The sequence below is a fragment of the Aptenodytes forsteri genome, unplaced genomic scaffold, assembly GCF_000699145.1.
Source record: "Aptenodytes forsteri isolate BGI_AS27 unplaced genomic scaffold, ASM69914v1 Scaffold54, whole genome shotgun sequence".
NCBI classification, from domain to species: Eukaryota; Metazoa; Chordata; class Aves; order Sphenisciformes; family Spheniscidae; genus Aptenodytes; species Aptenodytes forsteri.
In genome coordinates this window covers 9,005,395-9,031,127 of record NW_008796044.1, presented here as the reverse complement: position 1 = coordinate 9,031,127, position 25,733 = coordinate 9,005,395, and the positions used below count along the sequence as shown (strand labels likewise).

At 38.9% G+C, this 25,733-nt stretch overlaps 1 protein-coding gene across 1 annotated transcript in view; it reads right to left on the bottom strand.

Annotated features, from left to right (window-relative positions):
- The window catches only part of SFXN1 (sideroflexin 1), a 28,730-nt gene extending 3,442 nt beyond the window's left edge, over positions 1-25,288 (bottom strand). The window contains exons 1-8 of the mRNA XM_009285755.1: positions 25,213-25,288; positions 12,506-12,680; positions 11,689-11,859; positions 8,936-9,034; positions 7,777-7,852; positions 6,561-6,646; positions 5,177-5,304; positions 4,578-4,627 (exon numbers count right to left, since the gene is read on the bottom strand). Of these exons, the coding sequence (XP_009284030.1) occupies positions 4,578-4,627; positions 5,177-5,304; positions 6,561-6,646; positions 7,777-7,852; positions 8,936-9,034; positions 11,689-11,859; positions 12,506-12,669 (774 nt within the window). The 5' untranslated portion in view covers positions 12,670-12,680; positions 25,213-25,288. The remainder of the gene's footprint in view (positions 1-4,577; positions 4,628-5,176; positions 5,305-6,560; positions 6,647-7,776; positions 7,853-8,935; positions 9,035-11,688; positions 11,860-12,505; positions 12,681-25,212) is intronic.
- Positions 25,289-25,733: the final 445 nt, after the last annotated feature.

Below are 25,733 nucleotides of genomic sequence, written 5' to 3'. Positions count from 1 at the left end.
TTCTATTGCTAAAATAAAATCGGTGTCTCCAGTAAGTAGGACATACACAACTGCTATGATAACAGGAAGTTGATTTTAAAACAAAACAGCTAATGAGTTAAAAATCACGTTACAGTGGATGATGTTTTCAACAAAGATGATTTTTTTTTTTTTTCCCTGCAAGAAGCATTTCTCAAGATGTAGGAGTTAGAGAGGAAACTGGTGAACAAAAGATGGGCACTATTTGAGAGTAGAAATAGAAAAAAGGAACGTAGAAAGCTTAGTAGGACAAAGCTTGGTGCTAAGGAAGGTCACAGAAGCATAAGAGACATAGAAAACGGGCCTGTGTGTGGATTAAGTTTTTCCAGAGCCTGAGGGAGAAGAAATGATGTAGAAGATTGCTTCTTTTTTTCTCCTCCCCCCCCCCAGTCAATCTGTAATCCAGAAATGAGTGCAGGAAGAACTGTGCAATTCAGCAATAACCTGCAACAATAGATAACAAATGGAAAAAGACAGCAATAGCAAGAAGGATCAAGAGTGAATACAGCAGTGCTCCGCTGTTCTGGCATTCCACTAAACACACCTTCATTTGACTCTCAGCTGAGATAAACTCACTCAAAACGCTTTACATTTTATACACCGGAGAGTTCATGACAAGAGATGGTGTGACACAGTGGAAGGGATGTAGGACTGTGGCATTGGTAAATACTATACATATTTTGGAACGCAAGTCAAACTGTACTGCAAATGACTTCAGTCTCTGAGGAGAATTAAGGGAGAGGGATGCTACACATTGCAGTGCGAGAGTGGGACCCGAGATACGTAACAGAAAAGCCCCAAATATGATTTTATAATGGAAAAGACTGTTGGAGGGTGTCATGAGAGTAATAGATGGTTTCATGCCTTTTTGTCAGAGTTGGTCATTAATCTGAGAGAGAGACGTGTCTACTAGTACAGACGATATAAACATGTTTCACGTGGCGGAACATTTTTTGCCAAGGTACTTGATCCGAGTTCCAGCCTTTATTTTTCAAGAACGTTACCAGGCTGCACTAATCAGGAAAGATGGCGAAGTAAAACTAACACTGGGAGGTCAATATTAAGAATTGGAGTTGCCCAGAGAACAATGTAGAACAATAAAACAAAACTCAAATGCAGGCTGTACATCCCTACAAAGAGATAAAAAGGAGAAGTACAAGACAGCAGAAGAGTTTACCGGCTGTACATCCCTACAAAGAGATAAAAAGAAGTACAAGACAGCAGAAGAATTTACTGTGTTAGAGAACTATCATTTAACTCCGGAAGAAGGCAGGTCCCGATGAATTAAGATTTAATTTCCAGATGTCTTTACGGCATCTTTAGTGGTTAGTGCAAACAGAGAAAATGGAAAAATGCTAATTAAGCAAACAAAAGCCATAAGGAGAATCAGCTTTTTTCTAACGGCTTCCTTTCATTGTTGGATCTCAAAATCTGTCAGCTCTCCCAGGCTAGCTATGCCTGTTTTCGAATAAATGAATAAATGAAACGACAGTTAAATTAGGAATGCATGGAGGACTCGAAGGCATAAGACATTCAAGAATGATGCTTAAAAAAAAAAGGCTCTCTGTTCCAGTTTTGTAGCAGTTTTGAATACATATTTTAGTTGCAGACTAAGAGACCCCAAGGAGCTTGTTTTAAGGATATATGAGGAAATTTCTGGAATCAACTTGAATGTTGATACAGTATGCAGAATAGGAGAGAAACAGTAGCCGAAGCTGTAAGAGTAGTAATATAAATTAAAACTTCAGTGTCGATTGGAATTTGCAGAAGTTTCTATGGAAAAAACAATTTCTTTCCTTAGGAGAAAGGTTACGTGTAACTAAAATAAATCTATAAACGCTGTGCCTCAGGGCAAGGTTGTTCATGGATCCTCCTGCTGCAGTGGATAAGGTAACTTGGCTCTGCACAAAGCTAGTCAAGAGTATGTCAGTAGGGATAATGAACATGGACATTATACAGCCTAGTCAAGAACTACTACACTGCATAATCGCATAAAAGGCAGCCAAAGACACTGCTGAAACCTATAGCAAAAGCACGTATATATAAAAAAATATTTTTTCAATTCAAGAAATAATTAGATACTTTTTGAAGCAGTAAGTATGTGCTTGAGTCATTTTCTAGCAATAACTTTTGGGAATATTGTTTATTCATAGTAATGTTACCACCAAAATGTCCTCGTGCAAACCAATGTCAGAATATGGGGGATGAATAGTGCTATATAACCTACATCTCATTTCAAATACCAGAGGATGATAGCCCGCTATCACTGAGACCAGCATTCCAGAAGCATTTCTTTATCTTACTGCAGAACATCATTCTGTTTTCTTCATTATTTCACAACCATTTGACTGTTTTCTGGCCTTGTGTGTTGCTTAATAGGCTTTGGCAAGCATACAAGAATTATTTTCAAGAGTGCTGGTGTACAAAGCAAAGGCTAAGGAAAATGAGTTAGTAAAGCGTTGTGTGGATGGTGTTGGGAGTACTGCAAACGCAATGGTGCTTCTGAAACCTCCAAGAGAACATGCAGAGGCTGCTTGTTAAAAATGCAGCTCATTCCTTAATGGTTTTAATACTAATCTCTACAACGTGTTACTGCTGACTACCTGCAGAGCAATGTTTCACCTGAACTCACAGTCTTTGAGGCTGAGGGGGAGGAACAGGTGAGCATAAACGGTCATGATGGTACCAAAGACCACTGAGTAGTCACTGAAGAAATCGCTCATTTTTGCTGATCTGAAAAATTCACAACACCCTTATATTGATTATACCACACAAAAACAATAGACATTTGTCTCCAAACCCTGAGAATTGTTGCAACTTCTTCACAAATGTCATGCATTTGCCAGTTGAGTTGATAGCATTTGTGACATTTCTCCCATGTCAAATACATATAAAATAATCTTTGCTCTAAATTTATGAGGAGTTTTTTCTTTTTTTAAACACGGGTTAGTGTTCCAGCTAATACATTCTCAAGAATGTAACAGTATCACAAGCTGCTTAAAGCTACTGGGCAAACAGGGTATGGGTCAAAAGAAATCACCAATTACAAATTAGCCAAATCAGTATAGGGCTTTGTGCTGCAGACGAATGGTGTATTTGGATGCACTGCACTCTCACTTCTTTCAGGAGATATAAGCAGCACACACAGACTTTCACGCTAAAACTCAAACACCACACTTCCCGTTTTTACCTTCTGAGCAATAGTGTTTTCTGTTAACAAGGGGGGAAAAAAAATCAAGGCACTTCAGGGCAAAAAAGTTTTAAATTGGAAGACACGCTTGGGACCTCTTCCCAATGCCTCATTTAGATATACAGAAGCACTTTCAAATGGTGTATGTAACTGGGTAATCTAACTCTGCACCAGAAAAATGAAGGGCAGAAATAATAAGAAATACAATTTAAATATTTTAGAAAGCTTTATCTTAGACAAACAAAACCAGGCAACTTCCCCTGCTTGTACTCCCAGTCCCCACCCAAATCACTTTTCCAAGGGAGGGTCTGGAAACTCAGACCACGCTTTCTTTTCCTAACTTTTTCTAACAGGAAGGAGACAATTGTTCCCAGCTTTCACAGGGGGATTTCACAGGCAGAGACTTTGCCTGGAGCTACGCAAGTAAGTAAATCCGTGATATCAGCTGGTGAAGATGAAACTCCCTTTACTGGTAAAGAATTAAGAGTTCCTCATCTGAATACTATGTCTCTTGTGTTAGACAACCCTATAATTAATTTCATTATTTCTTTACCCTCTCATGCACACACACTGCAGAAAGTTGATTTAGTTTATATATTTACTAACACCAGGTGTTTGACTTCACACTACATTAGCATAAACAGAATATAGGAAATATGTAATCTTTGATGAAGCTTGCCCATTCTATGCCTACCCTGCACTTGCTCATCCAGTAAATTTTAAAGGATCGTTTTCAAAAGAGATTTTTATCATCGTTGTTGTTTCCAAAGTCAAATTGCTACTACAGCAGCTAAGCAAAGCCTCCTTATTGATATCCTGAGAAAAAAGCATAAAATTTTAAAATATTTTTCTGATAAACTGTATTCCACATCTTGGTACAAGGAAGGTTTATTTACTAGGAGGAACTCTGCATTTTTAAGAACAATTATAAAAATAACAAAGAAGTTCATATTTTCTTAATGTTATTTTACACTGTGATAAAAAGAGCTAAGCTATCTCTAAGAAGGGCATAAAGAAAGTGACAGCTGTAAAGCAAGCTCTACAGTGATGTCCCCCCAGAGCGGAGGTACATTTGGGACAAGGAAGGTTTATTTACTAGGAGGAACTCTGCATTTTTAAGAACAATTATAAAAATAACAAAGAAGTTCATATTTTCTTAATGTTATTTTACACTGTGATAAAAAGAGCTAAGCTATCTCTAAGAAGGGCATAAAGAAAGTGACAGCTGTAAAGCAAGCTCTACAGTGATGTCCCCCCAGAGCGGAGGTACATTTGGGAGGCAAATATGAAGACTTGGAAAGTATTTTAAATTCATGAAAATACCAACTTAGGATATGAAATACATATATGTAGATTATCTAAGACTAACCTTCAGAAAGGCTCTCTTTTCCAATGTATTCATTATGAAGGGAGGAATTGCTGCAAATGAGGAAAAAAAAAAGCATTAACCTTGGAGAAAAAGGCACTTGGTTTTCATTTTCTGTTAAGATGAACTAATACCGTAACACAATTTCCACAGCCTTTTGTCATTAACTGAGCTTTCATTTCAAATTGCCAATTCAAGATACTGGATTGGTATTTACAGAGGTAAATTCTCCCAATAAGCAAAACTTCTAATTTCACGCATAACTAAACCCGAGCTCAGAAACTTGGCGCTGGTCGAAGCACCTACTCTTCACTAAACTAATTCCATTCAAGCAGAATTTGCTACCATTCCTTTGCTATCTGTATCTTTTCTGCAGAAGCACCCCAGGAGCTTTCCAGCTGCACTTCAGTGTAACACACTGGATGTTTTCACAGTAAGAAATGTACATTTCTTTGTGGAACTTCTTAATAGAAATGTAAATACTGCCTGCATAACTGTAAGGTAATTTGGCCTCTGAGAAAAATCACTTATACAGAATTTAAGCTCTCTCTCACATTAGGAACTGATAATCAGGAGCTGCACATGACTGCAGTTATTCTTACCCATGCCAGGAGCAGCCATAAGAATCCTTGATATAACCACCTGGGTAATTGCCTGCTGAGCTGCTTTTGTTGATTCACCCAGTCTGTTTCCATTCTCATCCGTGACAGGGATTCCAAACTTGAGTTCCCTGTTGAATGAGGGGTGAAAATAAAGCAGTGACTGACATGCATTTATTCACCTTTTTTGTCACCTTATCGTTGTCCCCTTAAAATTGTCAAGTATAAGAATTATGGGGTTTATTTTATTTTCCAAGTTAGCCTGTTTGTAACAGTCTTTGGCACAACAATTTCAAAAGGCAGAGAAAGGTCTGGGGAAAAATATGTTGAAAAGTAAACAACTGAATATTTGTAACAGCAATCTGCCGCTTGAGCCTGGTCATGTGCATTCCAAGGGGAAAGAAAGGAGATGTATCATTTCTGTAGGCCACAGAAGGAAGAGGCTCCTTCAAAAAGCAATTCAGAAAAGCAGAATGTTCTGGACTGCTCTGGAAGTAGTGTGTCCTTTCTGATAGACAACACAGGGAATACAGGAAGATTAGTTTCACCAAACTAAAACAGAAGTCTGTGAAAATTCCCCTCTGGCATTCTAGTCTGAGTTTTCCTTTAAACCACTAAGAACATATTTGAAAGCATAAAAGGATGCACAAAACAAACTACATTCTGTAACTGTATTATTCTCTATTAGATCTTTGGCTCAAGTGCAGGGTTAGGTGTTAAACACATTCTGGGGAGAACTCCTAGGGGAGTGAGAAGCAGACAGAAGGGCAGATATACTGAGGACTGCCTTTATTCTTCTCCTCATCTTTTATGAGATAAAATACTACCGTGGATTGAATTTCATTGTAAATACAAACTTTAAATACTCCCTTTTCTGCCCATAACCTTGTGTTTATAAGAGGATGCTTTTCATTTGTTTTTCCCCACTTCTATCCTTAGTCCTAGTCAAATCAGAATACATATGAAATTTTGTTTCTGAGAAAGTGCGTATTTTTGTAATCTCAGATAATTAAACAAAACTGCAGAGCCTGACTTCTATGACTAACTTCTGCATGTGGGATTTGAAGCACCATTTCTGAAATGACTGTATTTTTCCAAAGTGGAGTTTGTATTTAAAGGCTCCATGTGATCAAGTTTTGAAGGACTGGTACTTGGTTTCTGAGATCTAAGACTGAAGAACTCTGTGGATATTTATCTGAAGAGAATGAGGATGTTCTATTTTACATCTGTCACAATCAATCAATCAAAACAAGATCATGCATGAGGTTTTTGCAAGGTTCTGAAACAAGCTAAAGGTATATAACGTGCTTTATTTAGTAACTTGCTGATCTAAAAACTCAATAACATCCTTTCTTCTAGAATGAGTGATCTTTGTTCTTTTTCCTACCTTTGTCTCATTAGTGGAATATTAATGCAGTTAGCAGCAGCAACAGCAGCAAAAGGAACAAACCGTCCTATAAGAGGTGAGACATGCTGTAAAAAACACAGAGGAAAAGAAAAAAGAAAAGGAAAAAAAAGAAAAATAATTACATAATCATTTTCTTTCCCAAAGGTCATATTAAAATGCTTCATGTGCTAATGACAGACCAGACTTAGTTCCTTTAAATTAAAATTCAGTGCAAACTCACTGGTAGGGCAGAGGTAAAACAACAAACAAACAAGACATAAGTCATAAATACTTCTCTCGCAGTGGCAGCAGACTGGCAAAACCAATCTTAATTTAGTAGCACCACTGCAGAGAAGTGCCAGCTTCTGAGCATGCCTGTCAGCCCAACGGCAACACTAAATAGACCTTAACTTTACTGTTTCTGCTGTCAAGGTCACAACCAGCAACATCCATACCAGCTGCTTTGCATCTAAGGACACTGACTATGGAGGCTATTCATCGAGTCAATGTCTTGTGTAATCTGAATTACGCTGCTTAGAATAGTCTCTCAAATAACTTGTCAATGCTTGTCAATGCTATGAATAGTCTCTCAAATAACTTGTCAATGCTACATCACTCCCCGTACATTGAAGCATAAGCAGAGGGGTACAAAATAGCTTTTTGCTGGTGTGTTTTTTTTTTTGTAAAGGACCTTTTTTTCTTGATTGTGTTGTGCACTTGTTTAAAGAATTTGAGTTTTCTGCATTTAAGAGCGGCACCTCTGTACAAGTTCTTCAGCCAGTCTAGAGTAGATGTCCACGTTTGCAGAAGTGATACTGCTCCTTAAAAACACACCTATACAGTTTATGGGATAACGAGTCCACACTGTTGTAATTACATATCCACTCCAATTAACTTTCAAATGCTGTTAGATACTTTGACATGTAAAAAAGAAACTGCAAAAAAGGTACCTTATTAGATACAGTGTGTATTAACAAAACACAAGGCTGTTTCATATACATGTAAGGAGGACAGGTAGTTTGAAATACATATAAAACCATCTACATGGGGCAAAAATAAGGTTGGGATCTAAAGAAGGGAGCTGCCAATGGCCATTACAACTCCATACTGGGAGCTGTGCATAACGTGACACAGATACACAGAGGAGAAATGAGCCGTTAGCATCTCACAGAACACCGAAGTCTAGTTAAGAATGGAAAAAAAATAGCAGCAATACCTTTGTCAGTGCATTAAGTCCTAAAGCTGTTGCAACAGCACCTGTGGTAGCAGAAACATAGGCTGTTCCCAGCTGGCTAAAACAAAAATAAAAGCGTTTGCACATGCACAACAACTACATTTATGTCACTTGTAAAAATAATTACATTTTACACATGTAGTTATGCCCCCCCAAAAGTTAAGAAGTAGACCTTTCTGTGACACTGCAATATGATGTAGATGGAAGAGTCAAATGGGACACTAAATTAAACACTTCTCTTTCACTAGCAGTAAAAATCACACGCAAGCAACATTTTAACATTGAATCAGGTTCTGCTGGTTCTGCATTGCTATCTGTTCAGCATTTTCTCATGTGCCTGAATGAACACCTTGAAGGATTTAATTCTGCATTTAACTTCCTAATTGCTTAAACTGATAAAATCAGTTTGGATTTCTAAGGCCATGGCTACAATAGTAATTAAAATCAACTGTACTGAAACCCATACACATAGACCAGCTATGCTGCAAACACCCAAACCCAAGCCAATCTGCCCTAAAACATTCTTTACATACTTCCCAGCTAGGAGGTGTCTGTATATCCTTGAATCCACTGCTTTCTCACGGACATCGATAAGCAAGTCAGCCTCAAAACCAGGAAGTCAAGCACTGCAATTCCAGTCTCCTGTTCATGGTTTCTAGCTTTCCGCATCTATTTAGTCTCTCTCTTTGCCTTCAAGTAGACACTAGTACTGTGCAGACCAGTTCCCTGAAGGGTCCTCTTTTTGTAAGTAAGCACACAGTGTGGTGTGTGCTATACTGCAGGGCACTGAGAAGATGACGCGGAGAGACACCTGAAGGTCCACACAAAGAAATATCCTGGTATAACACCAAACTGATGAGGCACTTTCAAATGGCTGACTGCGCAATGCAACACAGACTCCTATTAAATCCTACGCTGTTAAGTGCTTCTGATCAAGGTGCTTAGGCTTATCTTTAATGGCAGAAATGGAGTTCTCGCCTCCATCATTCTCAGACTTCTCATCTGTGCATATCAAGTTAATAATAAGCATAGATGAAAAAACTTATCCCTCTGTCACCTCAAACTTTAAAGCCCAACCATGTTCCAGTACATCAGAGAGCAATTTATAAACACATCAGAAGTATCTGGTTCAGTGTCTGACCTGACAGTAATTGGGGCATCACCGCTCCTGTTCGTGTAATTTACTATAGCATTGAAGGACTGGTTAATCCACTGCCAGAAAACCACCGCTGGTGTCGTTCTTGGAAAGAGAAACAATTATTAAAAATACAGCTGAATCAACAGCACAGAAAAATGACAGCAAATCAAGAAAAGCAAGTGCAAGCAGTAATCATGCAGAGGTTCTTGTTTATCTGAGTGAAACAATACAGTCAATGAGATACCGTCTTAATAATGAAAATACATGCCACTTCTAAGAATGGAATTTAAAAGCATTGTAATTAAACAGCAAGGTTCACTTGGGACAAAGGTTGTTGTAGTAACAAAAGCATTATAGCAAACCTCTCTATAAAAAACACACAGAGAAATATGAAACTCTCTAATTTCTAGAATACTTTTCCAGGGTTATTATTCCTTTACAGTCTGCTAGTTCTCTTAGGAAGCTCCATAAGTGACTGAGAAGTGGCTTTTAGGAGACAGGCTTTATCTTCTCAGTCTTCAAAAAGCTAATACGATGCCATTGTTTTAATAAATCCCCGTGACATTAAAACATTCAGTCGCATGTAGAACCAGATAAAAAGACACTTAACTCCAAAATGAAAAATTTATTTTCATGAAAATATCTGCACATTTAAGAAGCACAGGTACAGCACAGAATTAATCTGGTTCAGTACAGCATGAACCAGATGACCAGTCATCAAAAAAAAAAAAAAAGCGCTCCAAGGAATCCTCATAAATTATGTCAGTGCCAGTATGCAGATGTCTTAGGACAAAAAGGTGCTAACTTGTGAGCACGAGTGGAGGGGGCAGTGGAAAAAAGTCACAGAGTCCCCATTTAACAAGTAATGCGGTCCCTGTTAAACTACAGATATAATCATTTTACAAATAGTTATGCTGATAAGTAACAAAAGTGACAGTCAATTTATTTCACAATGTACGGGGCTGTCTTGTGGAGGGATGAATGCTTTTGCTCTCAAACCAGTAGTATACTTAAACAACGGGACAAACTTGTGAAAAAGAAATCCACTAAGGACCTCTGGATCAGGAAGTTCCTGATCCACAAATAGTTGGAGGCTAGGAGAGTATACCAGGGGAAAAGCGTTTCTTTGTGTACTCAGACCACAAACTCTGCCCCCAGTGGAGAAACCACTGAAGATTCTGCTCCACCAGAATTTCAGTCAGGCCACCAAAAATAACAGTTGCTACTGAAAACTATTTCCTGACCATTAAAATAATAACTTTTCATAGGACTTTAAAGCTTATGCTTAATTAAATTATTTAACAACACAGGCAGTAATGGTAACAGGAATGTGGTTCTCATTGGAGGGCTGATATGGAAATCAAGAGTGCTAAAGAAAAAGCATAATTGTACCAATTATTCTGTAACAGGCAGGAAAGCAAAGAGGAGACGCTAGAGTAGAAGGTGTGTGTCTATCATGAGGCTTTGGTTCTGAAATGGGAAGATATGTAATTTATTTAAATTGCAAAAAATTGAAAGATTCAGGAGATTTGAAAGTGTATTCTCATTCTCTCTGGTTTCCAGTATCTGAATGAGATGCCAAAGTAACAGTGATAAACTAGCTAGATTTTTTCTGTCACTACTACTGTTCTTCCTCCTTTCTTCCTGTGCATGTGCAACTCTTTCCCAACCCATCTTTTCCTGTTTCCTTGCTACTGCTATGTAGAGGATGTTAGGCTTGCTGTGAAGTTCAGGCATGACTCACGTTGCCTTACTGCACGCCCAAGAGCTCTCACAGATATAACAAGGAATTTGCTTCTTCCAGTGACGTGCAGTAAGATGGATGCTACACTGCATCATCCCAGGACTTCTACACAATCCTGTTTGCACTCCTGAGGGTTTGGTCCAAAGAAACCAATGTCTTCCCGGCTAATAAACCACCCAGTTTTGAATCTAAGTGACTCTACCAATAATGCAAAGAAAAGGTTTATAGCTGCTGTAAGTATTATAGATAACAACAGAACATGCATAAAAGAATAACCAGTTAAGAGGAAGCAGTGCTAGTGAATGGGCAGCTGTACTGACGGTTTTATTCATATTCTCGACTGCTTTTTAAACACACACGTATATATGCACCATTCAAAATGGCTGTGCCTTTCTGGAATGTGAGTCAAGAACTTGTAAAATCTCAGCATCAAAACCGCTATTGTTATTTCCTCTGAACCTCCCAGCAGTCCTTGCTAACAAAGCATTGTGTCACAAAAGTATTTCTAACATGGAGTCTACTAGCAGACAACACTGGCTTCTGCTGTGGACTTCACTGTATTGGTGATTCAAGAACTACTGAGGAAATGGAAGGATCAAACAGGAGCTGGAAAAACTTGATGACTGATGGACCGAAGCATACCGAGTACTCACTTGGCAGACAGAACATCCTACATGCCAGATCTCTAAGGTTAGAAATTCCCAGGTATCTCCTCCTCTTTGTCCTCCACACAACTCTCCTACAAGGATGGGATTTTGGAACACTCATTTCCCAGTTTGAGGAAAAGTGGGATGGTGAAGGAGAGGGGCTAAGGGCTTATCTCACAACTACTTCTAAAGGAAACCATTAATCAGTGTGAGGGAATGCAGAGAGAGAAGAGAAAAGGAAGCAAAATTTTACGTTTTAAAGTATTTATTATAAATCTTCTAAAATGCTCTTTTGACAATAACATTGATTTTCACTTATCTAATTTGTAGGCAAATGTTTTATGTGTTATATTGCCATCACTTACCTATAAAAGGTCATCATACAACCTGTGATAGTCATGTTCATGGGTACCTGAGCTGACATTCGGCCAATCAGGACCATCTTTTCACCAGTGTCTGGATGAAAGGCTGAATCATAGATGTATTTCGCTCTCCACAAGTCATCTTCTGTCAAGCCAGGTGCCACGATACCTTGTCTTGGGACAAGTTAAAAAACAAAACAAGACAACAGCAAAAAGCACAACTGTTATAAAATGCTGCAACCTCCAGTGACAAGTGTGGCATCAGAGGATTTTGCGATGTTCATGCTAAGTTAATCTAGCCTCATAGTTAGCTTGTAGATCCTCAGCTTTTAAATGGACTGGTGAAATAAACAGCAGCAAAACCCCCAGCAGTGGTTATGTTGGCTGAGTTGATATATCCAGCACCAAATTTCTATTTACTCAAACCTGTAATAGATTTTAGAGCTAAAATGTAGAGCTAAAATCTCTGCAGTCATTAGCGTGAAACTTTGAAAATTTACTTTGCAAGTATTTAAGAAACTACTTGCTTCAAACAATATAACACATAAGAGGAAGTTTTAAACTCTGTTGTCATATTAACTGTTTTCAGAATTAGACACTTCTGTATTTCAGAGTACTTAATAGGGGTTCTCAGATGACATAATTTCCCCATTCATTAGCAAATTTGTTTAAAAAAAAAAGTGTTTCAAGCTCTGAAATAAGAAGAAAGAGTGATGCAATGAATACAGTGTTTTAAATATTTCCTTTTAAATATATAATCATGTACTTATCATTGACATGGACTTTTTTGGGCCAGCAGTAAAAGCGATCAATGCCATACCTGTAATCATGCACAATTTTTCTTGCATTTTCCAGTTGGGCATCAGATAACAAAATATTCCGGGGGTCTGTAACAGTAAAGAAGTGACTGGCTCGTCCAACAAAAGTGCTTTGATCCCATCGGGGCTCCTTGATATTAATATTTAATGGTATATCTGCTGACATCTTCAAAAACTCTGTGAAGAAAACATGAAAATTTGCAATTCAGAATTCCACTTATTTCATAACGTATCTATAAGCTGCAGGATGAAAAGCTGTTATGCTTAGAGTAAAAACCAGAGAACAAACACCAAACAACTTGCAGAACTGAGGTTTAAAGGGCCAAGTATATATCCAGAAAGCAGATGATGTCAGATATCATCACGGGTTTCGATGAGGTTAGTATTGATAGAAGTAAAAAAGCAAGAACTTAGTTAAATGTCTACAGAAATGTTTCTGTGCCTGTTTCCCCAAGACATTTATACATTACATCTTTGTAAGAGTACGAGAATCTGATTATGAGGTAGAGGTACATCATAGAAACGTACAAATATCTGTAGATATTAGAAGCAGATGCAAAGGAAAAATAGAAATTTATTAATAAATAGCTGTACTAAATAACAATATACTAATCAGAAGTGTGCTTTATTTCAATGATGAATTAGTGTTTGCTGAAAATATTGTCTTGAAGGGAAGGAGAGATTAAATATTTCAAGAGATGCCTGAAGAGCTCCTATAAAGTGCAGTGACAGAAGAAATATTTAATAAAATCCAGTTAACTTCTCTGGCATAGCAAAACAAAACAAAAATTAGGAACACAAACCCAACAATTTCTTTTAATAAATGTTGTTTCTCTAAATCCATGTTTTAACAAAACAAAGATTATATAATGCAACAATTTGCCACATTATGAACACATGACCAGATCTCCTAATGATACTTCAAAGATGGTTAAAGAACTACAGTGAAGGGCACTGAACTAACATAGTTGTGCATTTATGGGGCCTAAAGCCCAGAAAATTAAAAATCTTCAGGATGACTAAGTTTACTTCAACATCTAATGAAAGAAGGACAGTCCCTGCGTAGCACAAGCTATATGAACTTTAACTTTCTTAAGAGAAATTTCTGCGACATATTAAATAGCCAGTTAAAAAAAGAACTACAGTGAAGGGCACTGAACTAACATAGTTGTGCATTTATGGGGCCTAAAGCCCAGAAAATTAAAAATCTTCAGGATGACTAAGTTTACTTCAACATCTAATGAAAGAAGGACAGTCCCTGCGTAGCACAAGCTATATGAACTTTAACTTTCTTAAGAGAAATTTCTGCGACATATTAAATAGCCAGTTAAAAAAAACCAAAAAGCCATCCAAATAATGCTTGTAATTCAAATAGTTGAAGTAAAGATCTATAAAATAATGCTTGAAATTCAAATAGTTGAAGTAAATTGGATCTATAAATATACAGATGATGTCACATAGCATTTTATCTGTTTTAATAGGAAAAGCATCATCCTTATGAGGACAACTGATACATATGGTGTAAGCTGCCACTGAAGAGTATTTTCATCTTAACTCAAGAGCACCATGAAGTTGTCTGAGTCATTTTGGTCAATTTGATGAAACTCATATGATGTAGAACAGAAAAAAAAAAAAAATCACAAAAAGAAAGTAACTAATCATGTAAAGTGTCTCCATCATAAAAAATGTGAACTTCATGGGAAAAAAGGAGAGACCATTCATGAAATCTGAAGAAGCTATTGTCCATCTCTCAAATGTAACTATGATCCTTCTCCTCTACCTCAAGTGGAAAAATTTGGAAGTCTTTGGAAAAGTAAACTTCTAGAGAAATAAAGGCTTAAGTCTCCCTATCTACCATAACCAGCCCTAAAGCAGCAGCTTTGAGCAACAGGAAGGAGGAGGACACTAATAAATATTTAGAAGACATTATAGAGCAGCATTTCTAGCAAAAAAAACCCCACCCCAAAACCTCCAAAAAGTCTGTTCTTGAAAGTGAGCTAAATCAGCTCATAGTCATACAAGATTATACAACTTTTTAAGCAGATGAGGACTGTGTAAAAATTATTCTGCCTTGAACTACTTCTCAGTCAGAATTGCTCTTAGAGTGGGAATTATTCAGGGGAAAGACTGTCTTCCCTGCGTTTACCCAGACTTAGCATTTTTATGCTTACGTAATAGCACAAGCAGGACTCTTATTTAGGACTTCTGTGGTTATTATTATGGTGATTTAATGACAATGAAAACCTAGTGGCCACATACTATTTTATGGTGTACCGTACAAACATTACAGGAAATATTTGATTTTCTGATACGCCATCTGCCAGAAAGAACCGCCGATGACATTCAGGTTGCTCAAGTCCTTCCCAATGTTACACGTGATCATGAAGTCAATAGAAACCGTGGAGGCATAAGCACGATGGCACTGAGCACCAGACACGATTGTAAAGCTGTAAAGATAGGTTGCAAAAGCGCAGAATAACTGCATTATACACGAAGAGAAGCAATGTTTAAAGAGGATTTGGCAAGTACATTCTACTCAGCACTGCTGAATATTAGAGGCAAAGTCCCACATTTGGTAACAAAGAAAGCAAAGTAACCTACTGCCAGTACACCAAACTTTGAGAACCCAGAATAGATTAAATAAATAATAATGAAGGGTTGTCCTTCACAATCACAGCATGATTAACAGCTGAATGATGAAAATGTCGTATCTCAGCTAGCGTTACTAAATAAGTTTGTTAAAAATTTATTAGAAAATCCTAATTTGGTGCCACTCAATAAATGTCCTTCCTTTCATACATTGACTGGTAATTAAAAGTTTCTTTAAGTTAAATAATCAGTTTCTATTAAAAACCCAAGGAGTTTGTTGTCATCAAATGAAAAAAACAAACAAAGCATTTAGGATGTTTATATATTATTTTTGTATCGCTTGTATTATTTGTGATAGAATAGTGAAAAAACAAAAGCGTTAAATAAGAAAGATCTCTGCTTTCCACCAGACTCAAGCTCTTCCTTGAACAAATAATCTCCAATTCCATAGAACAGATCTTATTATTGAATTTTACACAAGCTAAATCAATTTGGTTAAAAATCACACAAAAATTATAACTACACAGATACTCCTGTGTCCTGCTCTCTAAATTTTCCTGACACCAGGGGAAACTCAGAGCTGTACTGGCAAAGCAGAGCTGTTTGCCTTTGCAGTGTAGACAGCAATTGTGTAAAACCAAGCTGTGTTTCTCCAGATATTGCTGAATTCTGGATAATCATGAACTCACAGCACAGGCTGCAGGTAGGACACCAGTAGGATTGCTTTTGCTTTTTCCTGATAAACTGTATTAAGAGCTTAAATGCTCAATTAATCCTTTCCAAACAAGTTTAAAATTCCCAGTTTCTACTCCAAGTCATCATGTGCAAGGTTGTTTCAAAGACTCCCAAATCAGTATAAGCTCTCACAGCTTTTATTGCAATAATTAACACCCCCCAGCTATTCAACAAAAGTATAAATCATTCTGAATGCTTGGATAAAGGAAAATATACTGAAGTATCCCCAGAAAATGGTACTGTTAAAAACACGTGAACATCTGAAATCACAAGGCCAGGGTTTTCTATACCTCTCTCCATCTGATGCAGTGCTCTTTCTGTATTAATATGTGAAACCAGAACAAATGATGAAATAAAGCCAGTTTCTACTAACAAAAATTAAGACCTTCTTATGACCAGCACCGACCTTACTGAGAACCAAGCACACAGAGCTCGATTTACCCCTTTCTCAAGAGTTAAAAAGCTCTGTTTGCTTGGCACTGACCCCAGCCAGCAGCTCTGAACCCCTGGGTACAATGAAGATTCCCGTAGCGCAGTGTCTTCTTTCCCATCAGGTGTATACTACATGGAATATGAGCTATTTGCTGCAGTAAGTTATTCCATAATTTTAGTTTAATACATTAAAATGGTACCGTGAGATGCAACAGAGGAATATGCTGATTGTATTTGGTGAATGTTATGAATATTTAAAAGCTATTCACTCTATAGTGTTTTACCTGTTAAGGAGGTGATCTGCTACTGCATAGAAATAGCTGCCAAATATGTGCTTCAATGATTAAATGAACATTGATAAGTTTATTTAATATTACTAGATCTGATCTACCGAATACACTTTCTTGCTCTTTCACTACGTAATTTTTCCCTAGTGGCCTTCAGTTTTCCTTTGGTACAAGAGACCTCAAGAAAAACGTTGTTCCAAAGGCTTGTTCATGTATTAAAATTTGCAGTCATTAACTCAAATCAGTAAGCATAAAGCAAGTATACAAGGAGCATCAGCACTGCTGCTCCAACTTACAGTAAATATAGTTGTGATTCAACTGCCCTCAGATCTTAAAGTTTCACCATCAAGTTAGGGAAGGTCCTAAAGCTTCTCAGGATACTAGACAGTAGGGGAACCTAATCTTTTCCCCCTCCTTGCACTCCCAGTTCCCTCACTGTTAAGTTCATTACTGTACGGCAGCTTTTATTAAGGTCTTTACTATATGCTGAGACAGGATTTCCCTACAGTGAAACAATAAATCTTACAAATTTCAAGAAAATAAGGTGCCGTAGCAATGTATCATTTACTAAGCTAACCTTGAAGCATGAAGGCATTTGTATCAGAATTATAAACAACTGACATTAGACCAGTAAAATCTAATACTACTTCTTTTTGCAGCTTCCTCCAAAGACATTTAGAGGTGTTACCAGCGCTTCAGCACTGTTAAGGAGCATCCTTCTCCCCACACACAGGTAAAAGAAACAGACAATTAAATAACTTGGCTCAAGACCACAGGTCAAGTCACAAATGACAGCAGAACCGAGACCTCCTGACCTGTGCTCTAAGTACTGCTGATACGGCAAGACACGAGTTATTATTTCACAAAAGTAACGACGAGAGATGGAAAAGCGCTGGCTAAGAAGCAGAGAATTCATCCCTCACTTCCAGTTGAATATTCTTGTTTTTCTATTCCACGTTCCTGTTTGCTGTAAGTACTTCCACAGTTATGAAACAGGTTAAAACACCACAACACGGAGACACCTATGGATTAGTAGGATTATTTTCATGTGATACATTTCTCACCAGGCATGTTGCAGAATGAACACAGATCATGGAAACGAAAAAGACTCAGGACAGATTTGGAGAAGAGAGTGCTCACGCAGAGCATCTGAATAGGAGATGCTCCTTAGGTTTCTTTTCCCTTTCTTAGTACTACACCATTAAAGACACCCTCCTGTAAACAGTGATAGATTGTGAAAAAACAGACCATCTTCTGGCCTAAAATGGTAACTGCCGGTTTTGCAAAGCAGTACCCTATGAAAGCAGGGTGAACTCATTTATTCAAAAATTCTTTTCCACTAGAAAAAAATAAAATAAATCTGTACATTAGGGCTGGTAAGTCGTTCTAGGCGTGCTTCCCTATTGGTATCTTATTTGTAGGAAAGTCCAATTTTAAATATTTTTATAATTAAATTATCAGTTTCATTAAGAAAGATTAAAAACTGCTTAGGATAGCTTATGTTAATCTGTTTAAAGCTGTCTAATGAATGCTTAATAAAGCAGTCCATAAACAGAAGCTCTTTTCTTTCTTTTCACTCTGATTAGCTTATATACTACTGGATTGTCTGTGAATTGTTTTTACATACTTACGATACCTCTGTCCACAAAAACAAGTCCTTTAGTAATAAGAAATCTAAACAATAAGGATCTGCCTTCACTGCAGATGGTTCATGGTTCAATTCAGGATTGTTTCACTCCATTTCATTTATCCTACCCCGGCAAAGGTGGATCTACAGAAAACAGAAGACTTACCACTTTCACGTCCTATCTTTATCCCCTGCCCACTTCATCTGCTCTGTGTCCACTCTGATGCTCCTTGAACCACGTGTGCTGATGTAACTTACTACCCTAGCAGAAAACTAATGCAGCAGAAAGAAAAGAGAGGACAGCTCAGCCTCCCAGATTAGTATGTTGAACTGGCACAGTGGAAGGTCTGGGAGCACGAAAGGTCAGCACTCCCATGCTCCTTCAACAGACTAACCAGTGACCACCTTGGGTTACAATTTTCCTCAAGTTCAGGATCTGCAGATGGGGAGGAGCCAGGCATAATGCAAATCTTGAAGCCTAGCCTTAAATCTGCAGGGAAGACAATGAACAAGAAACATAAAGCATAGATAATTTTAAATGTTTCGGCTTGTCAGAGTCAAGAGATTGAAAGTCTACGTTACACACCAAGAAAATGGGTGCAAGAGAGACTTAACTTGCTGTAAACTGGAAAAACTTCCAGTCCTTGTTTGTCTACATAGCAAAAAAAAGGTTTGATGGTAGAAAGAGCTAACATGATCTAAATGGTAGGGGTAAGAGAGTAGCCAGGGTGGCTGTAACACATGCTAGCAGAGTAAAAGCACCCCAAAGACAACACATAACCACTCTGGTTGCCAGCACAAGGTAAAACTCCTGTTTCCGTGCCTTTCGCACTGCTGTTACCCATGCTAGCCAGACTAAGCTAGCAGAAGCGTGTCAGAACATGCTTTGGTTTCTCTTTCTCCTTGTAAATCTACCAAAACAGGGTTAGTGCTGCAGCAGCAAAAAGCAACCTAGCAGGAAAATGGAAAACATACATTAATGGAGGACCCTTGGCATGCGCTACAACAAAAGATCATGCTTGAAATCACTGTGTCTGTTTAGAAAGATAGTAACAGAAAACATTGACTTTAATATTACTAATCTTAATAAAGATAAAGGATAGTATATAGCCTCCCATCCTGCATAGGACGGGGGGGGACGGGACAGGTGTCCACTCTGCAAAAGAGTAGATCTCATGCAAAAAGGGATTAAAACTTTAGGTGACAGCTATTTAAGTACACAAAAACATTCTCTTCTAAATGATGCGATTGACATAATCGACTTGCACTTTAAGAATATACATAGGAATAATGCTGTTCTAAATAAGTTTAAAATAAAAATCATAAAGACTGTGGGCAGGGACCGACCACCAATGCCCACAGAGAAGGAACAGATGTCATGCATACAAGGGAGTGTAAAAAGTTCAGACGCTGGAATAATATAATTTGGAGACACATAAAACCTGCAGTGAAGTAAAAAAGGTTGCCGAGTTTGCTGGTCTCGGGACTCTGAGTCACAGATGGGTTACAATGGTGCCCGCCTAAGAGAACCAGTGAATTTCTGTCTTGAAAACTTAGAAGTTTCCCATCAAAGTCTTTTTAGAATAAAAGCCCCACCTCTTGTATTAAAGAGACTGTGTGATGCTACTCATGACTTATCAGCCCCTATTAGTAAATGCTGAAAAGGGAAATAAATCCCGTAAAACAAAAACATAAGCCAATAAAATGCCTATGTACTTCAAAGGGATCCTCTTATAAAACAAAACGTCCAACTATAAAGTAAAAATGGTGACTGTGCACAAAAATGGTTTCATCAATATATTATCCAACAGCCATGTAGTCATCATCATAAACTGTATGGCTTTTTAAAAATTTTATTTTTTATTTAAACAGTGAGAATGTAAAACTGCAAGAAATAGGTAAAACACCCTCAGTTTAAGTTGCTGCAACAGTACTTTACCTAGCTGTCACCTTAATTTTCAGATACAATTTTAGAGGGGTGCTGCTGTTCGCATAATCCATCCAAATACTCAATAACAAAAGCACTGTAATAAAACTATTTAAAATTTAAATATTATTTTAACTACAATGCTTTGTCAAGGGTGTAACTCCACTACCTTCAGTGACATAATTCTCCATATACATTAAGTGTGCCCAAGATTTAAGTTCTCATTATCCCTATATCCATAATAGAATTGTGTAAAGAAAAAATAAAGGACAATTGGGTTAAATCAAATTAAAATAAATCCATCTGAACCCTGAGATAAGTAGAAAGTTTGCAAAGGGACTGGAAAGTAAATGCACAAATCCTCTAGAACAAAGATAAAAATGTTTGCTTTGTTACAGTCAACTAATGAAGGCAAACTTCAACAACCACCTAAGACTTAACTGCCTATATATAAAAATCTGAATTTATTGTTCCCACACCTGTTGCTATTCAGTCAGTACCAACAGAGGGGGGACACCTGTGAAATAGGACAAAACTTTGAATCAACAGCACCTTAAATTTTAAGGTGGAAAGCTAAGCAGCAAAATTACCCAATGTAACTGTAAAACACCTCTCTTCCTCAAACAACTCCATTAACAGAGGATTTGGGAAACGACATTAATTTTACAAACACGTAAGTTACTGTAATAATCCATACTGAAATGTCACTTTGAGGTCATTCTCCCTCATCGGGAGGATCAGCAGTACTGGAAAGGATAAAAGATAACATCATAACGCAGTCAAACAGTTAACATCTATCATGGCAAATATGCAGTAAGGAAGGAAATAATACATATTTTTGGTGTTTCAAACAACAGATCAATTAGAAAGGTACTTAATAGAACCACTTGTACCTGCAAACCGTGAAGCTGGTAATAGTCCACACTAGTAAATTAATCCAGTAATAAAGAACAGACTGTGCTCCCTGGCACATTCATATTACTAAACCCTTTCAGCTTCCAAACTAGGGCAGCTGTATCCAAACTGCCCATGGAGAACGGCAGCTAAATCCTCCCTCATGCTGCCGGATTGTCTGGGTGAGCATCAGCTGTCCTGGGCAAAACCGCTCCATGCTGCGCTCCAGCAAGTTAACAATACAGGGGACCACGTTGCCGTGACCAGGAACGCTTCTTGGCACTGTTTAGCTCCCCAGCACTGACACAGAGGTTTGATTATCCACGTGTTTCACGCTGCAGCTCTTCCTATGCACCAAGGCGTATTTTCAGAATCATAACTGCAATCGTGTGTTCATGAAGTTTTTCATAAACATATGACTGTCAAGCTAAAGAAATGGCCGTGGCTTGCCGTGTACTTGGCACCAAAAGTCGAGCCGAAGAGGTGGTTCTGTATATCAGGGGGCAATTAGATGTGGTGATACAGATGGCAGATCAGAGAGGACACCGCTGTGTGAAACTGCACTTCCCAAGTGCTTTAAAGCAAATTTCACTGCCAGCCTCTCCTCTACCACTCTCTCCCCAAATCTCCCTGCTGCTGCCTCCTCACATCTCTCTCCCCAACGCTCTCCCAGCCCTAGTAATCAGAAAATAAAAACAAACTAAAAAGCACGGTAGAACTCACTGACTGCTAAAACGAAGGTCGTTGTTTATCTGAAGAGAAACTCTCAACTCCACATTTTTAATAACCTTCTACAAAGATCTTTATTTCCAATCAGTAATTCTTTGACTATCTTTTTCATCTTGTACTTTCAATCAGAAAGCGACGTTGAACTGAGCCGGAAGCCCCAGTACCAAGCGCACCCAAATTTTTTGCCCTCTCTGATCAGATGTAATCATCTGCCAGCTCATGGTCTAATGTTTAATACTAACTGGAGGGAGAAAGAAGGCTTAAGAATAAGTGAGAGTGGCCTCTCCTAAAAAATAATTACATAAAAACCAGCACAAAGTCTGATCAACAGTTTTAGTACAAAGGCTACGTTCAGATTTGCCACAGAACCAGCAATAGTGGAAGACTTTAAACCTTGTTTAAAGGTTAACAACAGCAGTTGCAGCAATTCTACAAAATGCAGACTCAGGAGTTGTCAGGAGTTCAACTCTCTGCTGTTCCTTTTCGAAGTACACGTTTTAAACATCACATTGAAGGTCATATAACCACTTTTCAAACCAAAGCAATAGCCAAAAGAGTAGCAATGACTATTTAATTTATTTCAGACAGTAACATACCACTCAATTTTGAACAACCCAGACATTTGATCGTTTATTTTAAACCCCGTTGCATGACTGAATAATCCAGATGGGCACATGATCTGGGAAATTCTGGACAACTTAACCTCATGCAGCAGCGCATGAATGATGAAAAGCAGCTTTGCTACCTTCCTTGGAACCATTTATATTTTCTTATATTACTAACACTTTGTATTTTAACCCAAGTCTTGAAAAAATCCACTCCACAATTAAGAAACTTTGTCAGGTACGTCATTAATTTTTCCAGTATCTAAGCTAAAATTGGGAATAGAGTGATAGAAAAAGAAATTTCTTGATGGTATAACTGTGAACCCAGTTCTCCATGTCTGATCTAAATACACATTTTTAAAGCTGCAGTCACTGTTCTGAGTCAAGAAGCATCCCTAATGGCAAAATGTCCATTCCTCGAGAGATGCAGACAGCTTAGGTTGCCAGGAGTGCGATATTGTCAGAGAGAATATTTGTGGGAGAAACTCTCCTGAGAACTACCCCAGAAGCAGGCTTTCCTCAACAGATACAAACGCCTGAATTCTCGAGTGAGGATCCTTCAGCAAACATCTTTAGATTGGGTACCGGATAGGGTACTGCTTCACTCTCTATACAGAATTTTCTGTTGCTTTTTGCTTTTATTGGGGCTGGAGTCCAGATTATAGCCTCCTGCACCTTCCCCTACAGAAGTGGACTCTATTAATGAGAGCGGCCCTTCACCTCTCTTGCATGCAATTTCAGAAAGTCAGCAAAAACTGAGCTGGGGGAGGAAGAAATCTGAAGAGAAGTCTATGTCCAAAAGCAGTGCAGACAATTGTGATAATGAACATTGCGACATCTCACTTCTCGGTGTCCAACTCCCAAACTGCAACCCTCTGTTAGAAAGCATGGGACACGCTGGGTACTCTAGCTTAAAAGAGAATTCAAACCAGCCTGCGTACAGGAGGGCAAGTGAGTAACCTAGCCAACACAAATGCTGAAAGAAAGGTGCAACTTGTACGGTGTCCTTTACCAGGACTTAGACCCCTAACTTCAGGTGATGTAAAGGTGCTCAGGTCAGATCATGATTCACAGAATCTCCTAGAGGCAACTAAGAGTTCCTTTTTTGAAAGATGAGAGTGAGGCTTTTCCCTGAAACCCAGGAAAAATAGTAGCAGCAGTACCTCTTTCTTACCAGAATCCTAAAGAATAGGAATAGTTCAAAAGTTAGAGCCAGGTGCTGCTGAAAATGTTTCATGTGCAGATTCACTGGGAAAGAGAAAAAAAGATTTGACACGCTTAGGCCCCTAGATCTCCATTCTTCACAGCAGTCCCCTAACAGCCTGATGTCCAGCTGTCGATGCCCTGTTCTGGGAAACGAGAGATGTAGGCTGGAAAATCTTGAGGTTGAGAAAAGTACCCGCTGCTATAAAATGGGGAGAAGAACAGCTTCTCTTCTTCCTCTCACATGTTTATAAACCAAAGCGCCCATGGCCGCTTGTTTGTTTTTGCAGAGCTGAGTTCTTTTGAAGCAATTCCCATGCTGCTTTGATAGAGAAATACTTAGGGATCCTGTTAGGCCTCTTTATTCCTCGAATAACACATTGGTGCTTTTTGGGGCTCCGTTGCCTGAACAAACTCAGATTTTTCTTTTCCACGAGCAGTGCCCACCACAACAGCTGTTATGTTGGCTTAGGACAAAAGACAGGAAATTAACTACCCTCTGGTTAGTAAAAGGTGACCTGTTCTACTTTAAAACTACAAAACATTGGCAAAGCAACAGCGGAAAGGCGAACCCAGCTACTACCCATATTTTAATTGCTCTGGCAAAGAGAAGAACACAATGCGTTCTCCAGGGATGTCAATCACGGCAGTATAATTAGTTCAAATGAGAAGCACTAATAGATTTTTAAGGGAAGAAAGCATTTTTACGTGATGGCAAAAGAGCACATATCAGACTTGTCGGGGTCATTAAGCAATGGTATTCCTTTATTTGCACTACGTTTGCTACCACAGTTTGAAAGAAGCAGCACAGCTGATGACTGGGAGAAGTATGATGCAATGTACTTACACCAAATGTTAACAAAGCCACTTGCCAAGCTTTCCTTCCCCAGAGCAGCTTCTACCAGTAAATATCTATTTAAATCGCAAGGAAAAAAAAAATCTTTGTCTGCACTATGATTTTTCCTACTGCAATCATAAAAACAAATTGAACGCTGGAGAAGGCAAATCATGGCAACACTACAAGATAACTTTTTTTTTTTTGCTTATAAATGTACATCCCGCTTGCAGCCTAGCAACAAAAGCAGCAGTCTGCGTTAAATGGATAGAGCCTGCTGCTGGGGCTCTCTCCTCAAAACAGCAGCCATCTTTGGCATGTAACTTGACGAGAGATTTCATCATTCTGCATTAAAGCCACCTCTAGATGTTAGAGGTTGCCGTGGCTGGCTCAGCGGTGCTGGCTTTCGATTTGCCACCTCTTCTCCCATCGCATGAGGTATATCGCAGAGACATGTTCACTTCATCTCTTCATTAAGAAAAATAAAGCTTCTTTGCTAAAAAGGGTTAGTGCAAGCTCTTATTTTATTTCAGTCCTGATTGTCTTGTCTCTGCTTCTTATTTTTTAACCCCCTCAGTAAACTGAAGTAGGATTATCTGGCTCTACCCAGGCATGTTCACAGCCCTCTTCTGTAGTTTTTCACTATTTTGTATCTCTTTTTCTGATAGGAACCATACAGGTGATTTTTTAATTGCACATTGGTACAAAGCCAGTCTTCACCACCACCACCCCTGCTCCCCCAATACCCATTATAATCACAATAAATTATTTATAATTCAAGAAATTAAAAAAAATGTATCAATACTCATAATTAAAATCTCTGCCTCTGGCTACCAGGTGTCTGACCTCCAGGTTGTTCGGCGTGTTCCTCCCCTGGAAAGGACGATCTCTCAGCAGGGAGGCTTGTTTCCTGCAGGCCCGGGATCTGTGCCGCTGCCACGCACCACCCTGCGACAGGCAGCCCACGCTCAGGGGACGACTCGTGGTCAGGGGGAGATTTCGGGAGCGGGTGGGGAAGCAGGGAGCTGTTATGTGTGCAGGGAGGGGGCGGGAAGGGAGGGCTGTGGCAGCCCCCAGCCAGCTGTCTGGCACTGTGAATGTCCAGGCAGCACCTCCCCAGGAGAGGGGTGACCCGCTGGGACACCGGCTCTGCTCCCACAGAGGGGATGGGGTGACACACGAGTCTGGGACCCTGTGGGGGGGACAGGGGTGACAAGTGGATCAGGGCCTGTGCAGGGGTAACAGAGGTGACAGGTGGGTCTGGGCCCCTGTGGAGGGTACGGGGGTGACATGAGGGGCTGGGCCTGTGGGGGAAGATCAGGGGTGACACGCGGGGCTGGGGCCCTGTGGAGGGGACGGGGGTGCCA